This window comes from Vitis riparia, chromosome 8, assembly GCF_004353265.1.
Source record: "Vitis riparia cultivar Riparia Gloire de Montpellier isolate 1030 chromosome 8, EGFV_Vit.rip_1.0, whole genome shotgun sequence".
NCBI classification, from domain to species: Eukaryota; Viridiplantae; Streptophyta; class Magnoliopsida; order Vitales; family Vitaceae; genus Vitis; species Vitis riparia.
Window position 1 is genome coordinate 19,615,459 of NC_048438.1, and position 8,418 is coordinate 19,623,876.

At 36.9% G+C, this 8,418-nt stretch overlaps 1 protein-coding gene across 1 annotated transcript; it reads right to left on the minus strand.

Annotated features, from left to right (window-relative positions):
- Window positions 1-269: 269 nt before the first annotated feature.
- LOC117921181 (pentatricopeptide repeat-containing protein At4g14050, mitochondrial-like) lies at window positions 270-7,728 on the minus strand. The gene is made up of 6 exons (XM_034838997.1): window positions 7,645-7,728; window positions 1,811-4,066; window positions 1,347-1,487; window positions 1,085-1,208; window positions 821-986; window positions 270-712 (listed from the first exon to the last, which is right to left on the minus strand). Exon 2 carries the CDS (start codon window positions 3,942-3,944, stop codon window positions 2,112-2,114), a length of 1,833 nt encoding a protein of 610 aa, XP_034694888.1. The 5' UTR covers window positions 3,945-4,066; window positions 7,645-7,728; the 3' UTR covers window positions 270-712; window positions 821-986; window positions 1,085-1,208; window positions 1,347-1,487; window positions 1,811-2,111.
- Between the last annotated feature and the right edge of the window lie 690 nt (window positions 7,729-8,418).

Consider the following 8,418-nt stretch of genomic DNA (forward strand, 5'->3'; position numbering starts at 1 on the left):
AAATAAATAAAAATCCCTCTCTTTATTTTTCAGTATGGAAATGGAGTTAGGGCTCAGCTTGGACCTCTTTTATCCACACAGCATCAAAACAGTGGGCAGGGTCATTTCTTGCTTCCCTTCTTCATTCACCTCCTCAATCTGCCACAACATTAAAACTACAAATTTTGTACCCAAGTTACATATTAACATATGAATGCCAAATTTCCAATCAACCTCACGATGAAACCAGAACCAAGCATAAATTTAGTATAGCTATTTAATCATTTAAGTTGGATAAGGTTTGTTTTTCACACTATATTTCTTTTTAACACTCATGCAATACCATGAAAACCATAGGAAGGGAAAAAGGGGTTCTAACAATGGATTTAGGGTTCTTATAACAATGAACAAAACAATTCATTTTCCAATTCCACCTCTGGAAATCTACTAACAGATGACAGGTTTACATATGTAGAATGTGTCTCTGTTGTGCTTGTTGAGAGGAGCACTGAGCGCAAATCTCTAACATCCAAATGGCAGAAGATCTTCATGGTCCTCAGCCGCTGCTTTTTTCCGATTTCTTTAACATAACCCCCAGCAGCCATGAATGTCTGCCACTGAAAGCCCTTCCTCATGGGCACAAGGTTATGGAGACATTCAAATGCTTCTCCAGCTTTTATTATTCTTGGCTGAACCAGCTGTTTTAAAGGATTCAACATGGAGTCCCCTGCCTCTGCATATTGGGTAAACAATGTCAGTGAATTGAAGAAAGTGACTGGCAAATTAAGTGGTACTTGGTTTATGGAAAAGTATGAAGATCTATGAAAGAAAATTTACTTACAAACGATCCCAGCAGCAAGTTTAAAACCATTGACAACTAGAGGGACTTTGTGTTGTTAGCTGCCTTGGAGGCGAGAACTGGGCAACACCAAGGCCATTACTTCAGATTTGTGGGGCCAATGCCTTGTGTATAGAAGACATAGGAGCTGGCTCATTTTGCTGGAAATCTGTAATAATAGGATTGATAGAATTGGATGAGCTAGAACCAAACAGAAAATAGACCACACATCACCTTCAAAATTAGTGTAGTGTGTAAAGAACATACCTCCATTTGCAGCTCTTCTCACATGCCAAATCTGAAAAATAAAGATAATGCCCTTAGCCTGAACAGCATCCATAATGGGCTTTCAGGCTTCAACTCGCTCTTTTGTTCATGTAGACGTGGATATCTACATGTATGGGAAAAACGCAGATAAATATTATAACTATCGATACAAATGAAAGTATATATACTTGACATATATTCTTCATTTTAGATTGGGAAACAAAAGGAAGTTGAGAAAGCACTAATGCTGTACTGTAATTACCCTCAAGCAGTATAGGAAGCTCCAATTGCTTCAGTTATGAGACGACTCCCCTTAGAGTTTCTCTGAGAGTGATATAAGATGGTATGAGGCCAAGGAACATTGTTCCAAGATCCCTGTCTAGTTAATGGCACCAGCACAACCCTGAAATGCAGTGGAAGCAAAGTTAGTTGTATTAGCAAGCACTTCAAGCCAATGGAAATAGTAAACTCATTAACAAAAGAATCTAAAAAATTTCATTTCTCATAACCTGGTTTACAAAAATTTCTATTCAACTTAGCCAAATACAAATTCCATATTCTTTTCCAGAAACTACTCTAAAATCCTTGCCTCTCCTTTCTTGTCTTTTCTGCTTTTTCGTTATTTCATAACCAAAGCTAAAAACCCAAAAATTCTAACATGCAACAAGAAACAGATAATATGAAGGAAAATTCAAGAAAATGAAGAAAGGAAGTGGAGAACTATACCTATAAGAGAGATGAAACTTGCCCATCTTGTATGGTGTGAGGAGAGGGATGGATGTCTTAACACAAATTCCATCTTGTCCTTGCACTTTCCCTATCATTATTTTCTGGTTTCTCTCTTGTTCCTCAAAAAGTTGAATGAATGGATGGATACATCAAGTGTGAAATATTCAAATGCTAAATCTGAAATGTGACATAATTATCTAAAAGCCATAATATAGGTAGAGACTAGTTATGAAGCTTTGTCAATTTGAATCTACTGTCAGTATAAGGTTGATACATATGTAACCAGAATCACATGTAATCACCAAAAGTTGTTACATGAACATTTCCCATCCTTAAAATGATGGTATCTGTTGGCATCTCGGACAACAATTTCCCTTTTCACAATAATGCTAATGAACTTTAAAACAGTATGACAATCTCCACAAACCCGAAGATTTTTCACTATATGTAGAACCATCCCAGGAATACCCTTGAGCAGCCCATAAGCCACAGCTAACCTCTCACTATGCCAAAAAAGCTGCCTTTCCTTCTCTTGCTGCTCCAAGTCATGTAAAACAGAACTTGTATCAGGAATATAACCTCTTCTCTTCATCTCTGCATCCAATTCTTTGAGCAAACCAAAAATTTCATCCTTCGCAGGATGAGAGGTCTCCCCAGCCAAGAACACTTGACTCTCCTTTCCCAAGACAATGCAACTATAACCAGGTTCTTTTTTAACTTCCATAGCTGCCATCAACCTTCTCACCTTTGATACGCTTTCCCACATAGCAGCACTAGCATAAATATTAGATAGCAGTATGTAGGTTGAAGGATCTTCAGGTTTTAAGCTTAGTAGATGATCAGCAACCCTAATTCCTATAAGGGTATTCCTGTGGTGATTACAAGCACTTAGCAAAGCAGCCCAGGTAGCTTCATCAGGCTTGAATGGCATTGCCTTAATGAGATTCTCAGCCTCTTCAAGATGCCCTGAGCGACTAAGAAGATCCAATAAGCATGTGTAATGTTGAAGGGAAGGATTGATTCCATAATCTTTAATCATGGAGTTGAAAAAGTATCGACCTTTGCTAACTAATCCTACATGGCTACAGGCATAAATTAATCCAACAAATGTCACTTCATTAGGCTTTAGTCCAGTTGAAAGCATCTGATTATATAAGGACAATGCTTCCTCAGCTAGCCCATGTTGAGCGGTCCCAACTATTATTGAAGTCCAAGAAACTACATCTCTTTGAACCATTCGACCAAAAATCTTTTTGGCAGCTAAAACATCACTACATTTAGCATACATATCCACAAGTGCATTACTAACAAACAAGCTAGATTCATAACCAAGAAGTATAACTAGGCAATGAATCTGCTTCCCAAGTCCCAGTACTGCTAAATTAGCAGAAGCTCCAATGATGCTTGAAAGAATAAATGGGTCTACTATATCAATCCCTTTGCTTCGCATTTCCATAAATAAATAAAACGAATCAACCCAGTTCCCACTTTGTACCAGCCCAGATATCAATGCTGTCCAAGAAAGTAAATTCTTCACTGGCATTTTCTGGAATAGCTGAATAGCATCCAATTTTCGGCCACTTTGAGCATATCCTGAAATCATAGCGGTCCAAGAAATTGAATTCTTTGAAGAAATTGAATCAAAAACCACACGACCAATATCAGGCAAGCCGCATTTTGCATACATATCAACAAGGGATGATTTTACAACATCGTCATCAGAAACTGGTGACACAATAAAGCTTGCATGAACTTGCTTGCCTTGCTTAATTGCACCCAAGATCGCACAGGCCTTAACAAGGCAAGCAAAGACATAATGATCAGGTTGCAAACCGTCTTGTTTGAACATGGCAGGAAACATGGAAAGTGTCAAGTGGGGGAGGTTAGCTTGGTTGTTGGCTGTGAGAATTGAGGCCCATGAAATTGGGTCTCTATGGGGCAGCTGGTTGAACAAGTTAAGGGCATCTCGAATGAGGCCACATTTGCCATACATGTTTATGAGATTGTTGGAAAGGGACCTGCATTGATCTATGCCAGTTTTGATGATATGGCACTGGAGTTTCTTGCCAATAGGTGGAGTTTGATGTCTGGCACAGGCCTGCAGTTGGTAGACAAGGTGAGAGTAGCACATTCATCACCCTTGCTGACTCAATTTGATGAGGAGGTGAGAGAAACTTTGTATATCTTTTCCAAGAGACAAGGGACTCGAGATTCTGTCTACCTCACAGATTTGGCTCAGCAGCTACAAAAATCCTGTGCATCGTATGAAAAAGTAGTCAAGAACCATGTGCAAACCAATTGCTATTAGCCTAGTATTATGTAACTTTGAATCAAAATGAAGGTGCAGCAAACTAAACATGATTTTGTGGCATTATCTCATTTGATTCCCTAGGCCAAATTGACATGTATAACTAAAATAGAATTTATTTCTAACATTTGCCTACTGCTACAAACAAATGAGATTGTTTCTCTTCGCAACCAAACAGGAAAAAGAGCATTAGATTAGTTGGTGAGAATATCAAACAAAACAAATCATACCAAAGTTCTAATCTTCATGGACATAATTTCCATGAGCTCGGTGCACTAAGTTGTTCCAATAATACAACTACATCCCTTGTTATTAGTCTCCAAATTTTCTCAGCAGCCAAACACCAAAAATATATATATATATATATATATATCAAGTCAAAGCTTTTATCTTTACAAGTTTTCCCTAATTGAGCACATCCCATTTTGCCCAATAAAATTATTTTCACATCTATTTCTTGAAACTTTTCACAAACAGAAACATAATAAAAACCTAGATCTGAAAAGAATTCAGTAGTCATTGCTGATCAAAGAAGCACTTCAATTCACCTCACTTTAGTTTTTCCAAGATCTAATCATATCGAGCGACAACATTGTAGTTAAAATACATAAAAAAACCCTAGCCAATCAGGAAAGAGAGAAGAGTAGACTTATCAACTTAATAGCAATTTCACTTATTTTGCACTTTAAAATTCTTCCTTTCTTTTAAGATGAGAGTTCTTTACTTTTTTTCTGTTTTTTTTAGCTCTTCCCTTTTTCCAGAGGCTTCCATTTACATTGGGATTCATTGGCAACATGATGGGACCATTTCTGGTTTCATGGTAAAATTGGTGAACGTTAATTCAAGCCAATTCATTTTCATATATAATTCTACAAACAAAAATTCTAACTTGAGCTGTAGTCCAAAATGAAATCCTAGAATTCAACATTATTAGTGATAACATCGATAAGTTAGAAGCATTCAAAGACAAACTCTAGTGCTCTGTTTGATTACCAAGAAAATAGAGCAATAAGTTAGGGAATCAATAGGAAATGAAATTAACTAAGCTGTAGTGATTCAAGCGAGTCAGATATAAAAGGAATGGGGCTAGAAAGCAACAATTGCACGGAAAAGTAGAAAGTACAGTTTGAAAGAGATTAATCAAGTAAATATGAATTAAAGGAAGAGAGCAAAGGTGGTGGTCATAGGGCTCAACCCGTCCATCCTAAGGGAAAGTGTATTGCAACCCCAACATAGTAAGTTGAGCTTCCTCTCAAAGAGCCAATGGGAAAGAGAAGATGTCTGGCATAGGCAATATGAAATATTGTTCAACCAGTCTTATTCCTTCCTCAGGGGAGGGCTATCAATAGGAATGATGAACACAAACTGAAACTAGCATAAAATCTAGAAATGAAGTGAAAAGTTTGAAATCCCAATAGGTAATATGGAATACGTATTTCAACAGTTAGGGTAGCTTGTTAGCGCAGGTAGAACTTTGAATATATATGAACCTATGTAATAGTATCCCAATCACACAATTGGCGAAGGAGATGAGCAGAATAGGGAGTCTACTAGACATGGTTCAACTAGCGGAGACTCTTGGAAAAGCTAGAGTAATAAGTCCCCAAGTGAGTGTATGGGGAATCATCATGCCCGTCTGACAAGGATCAAGGGGGATATCATTGTTGCATAGCTCAAGTCTGAGCAATGTGCCATTGAACATTGAGCAGGTAGTCTTACAAAAATTGGGCATGAGTGTCCAGAAGTTGCCATTGTATACTCCTGTGGGTAGTAAGGTGGCTAGGGAAGGAGAGGGACACTAGGTGGGATCTAATAGCAGCAAATTCTCCAAACAAATAGAAGCTCCTATGAAAGGGATACTCCAAAGGCTTCAGGATCTAGGTATCATTAGCCAAAGAAGATCTTGGCCAATCCATGTGGCCTGATTAACAAACATTAGCGATAGAGACATCATAAATTAGTTTGTGCGCATTGCTATAAGTGCTCTATCCTGCTACAAGTGCCGCGATTAAAAAAATATCTATCCGTAAGCTCTTTCAAGCTTTGTTGGCCAAAGGCCACCCGCTGTAGGCACTTGGTAGTAAAGCCAGTTCTTTTTGTATTAACGGTATGAGAGAGTGGTGGTTTGCATATTTAGTCCAAAGGACCCTTCAAAGAGAGGCTCACTCCTTTATCAATTTAGTCCAGAGAATGAGATTGCAGGAAAAAAATTTTGGATGGTAGTTAGATCACTCTTGCTTTCTAGATAACGTAGTACCTGAGGACTTTAAGTCGACAATGACGAGAAGTCTTTGGCTCTCTTTAACTCATTTATCAAAAGTGAGCCCTTCTTCAAAGAAAGCAAGGACTCCCTTTCACTTTTTGGAGGATAGGGGTAACTGAAGAAAATCTATCAATCAGGTCCTCATGCTTTAGAATGGAGCATTGAAGAAACTTTTTTCTTTCTTTCTCTTCTGGCATGGAAATCAATCTCTCATTTTCCTCATCATGACCAGTCTAGGAATAACTAACTCCAATCAGCTTGGCCCGTGATATAGGATTCTCCGACTTGTACAGACTGCAATTTATTCTGAATTGCTGCCCATAAATGAGCCCCAAAGCCTCAATGGCGGGATAACCAATTCTTGCTTCTGTGGTTATGGGTTTGGAGATGGAAAAACTTGGTATTCCGATCCCCTTCCTTAACTTAGGCCAATCAACCCGAGACCTTTGCCTCAAATTTCCTTTTTGGAGTAGGCATGTAAACAGCAGTCTTGTCTTCGCCTTTCATCTCATCTATCCTTGCGATGCTCACTCTGATCTTTTTGTTGCTGGTACTTGAAAAAGGCAAGGCCTTCAGCTCTTCTGCCAACAAATTCAATTCAATATTTTGATTCCAATGTTATCTCTCATCTTTTGCCTCGGAAGAAGGTCAACTAAGCTAAACAATCATGTGAATTCTAAGTAATGGCCTTTTTCTGTATTCCCGAAGCCTAGGTACTGAAAATTTTACGTTTCAACATTTTAATTCCTTTTGACATGTTTCTCTGCATCTGAACTAAATATATTTTTATACAAGAAAACATCCTAAATAGCAAGAGCAGTCAATCCAGCAAAAACTTCAGTCTGAACCACAAAACCCAAAAATTGCACTAGTTCCACGGCTGTTCAAAGAGAACCCCTAGAATTAAAAACTGCCAGCAATAGCATTCCCAAGTTATAAAGCCCGAGCACTCTGTTTGGTTACCGAGAAAACGAAGAAAACCCACACACACACAAAAAAAAAAAACGCATTTTGATTCCTCTGCCATCTCTCTCACTTTCTTCGATGCCAAAAATCCCAAAATTCAAAAAGTGAAAAAGAAAAAAAAAAAAGCAAAGTGTTCAGATCAACCAAGCCATAGAGTTTATATTCAGCACTCTCCAGCCCTAGATGGTAAAAAATTGACAACTCAAAATTTTCTTTCATTTTCTCAGCATCCAACCTATTGTATCTAACCCAGGAGCCCTTTGACTGAATTAGAAGTAGAGAATGGAGCAGTACCTTCAAGTGGAGTTCATCGCGAGCCGCAGCCTTCGGAGAAGAAATGATGGAAACGCTTGGAAATATGATAATGGGCTGGATAATGGGTTGGGGTTGAGCCAGCCCAAATATTGAACCATTGGACGGTAAGTGGGCTGAAAGCCATTTCAATTTCAATCCAAGCTATGAAGATTTTAGGTTTCTCAGGTTTAATAAATAATAATATATATTTTTTAATAATCTATATTAACTTATGAAAAAGTTTGTTTTCATACACTCATGCCAAAAAAAAAACCCACAAATTAAAATTTTAAATTTATAAAATACAAATTTCAAACAATTATTTAAAAATAATTAATATTTTATATATTTTTTCGATCGAATATACTACCTATAACCATTAAGATATAACCTTTTAAGGATATAAATACTATTTTGACCATTTTAGATACTAACTTTCGCCGGTGAATAAATGAAACTTAAATTATTTTAAGTATTTCTAATTTATAATTATTTTTATATGAGTGTATAAAAACACAATTTATTTCAAAAATATATTTATCATGTATAAAAATAATTTAAACATTATTAAAAGTGTTAATTAAATACAAAAATTGCTTTTTGAATTTTAAGAAAATTAAACATAAATTTCCTTTAAGTCACATTAGAAACATGAGCTTATGATTGAAGATTTTATCAGCATGTTTTTGAAAAACATAATTGACCTTTAAAGACTATTTTTAGTCTTGGAGAAGCTCAACAAACTTGAAAGCAGAAATAGTATACAAAATTAAT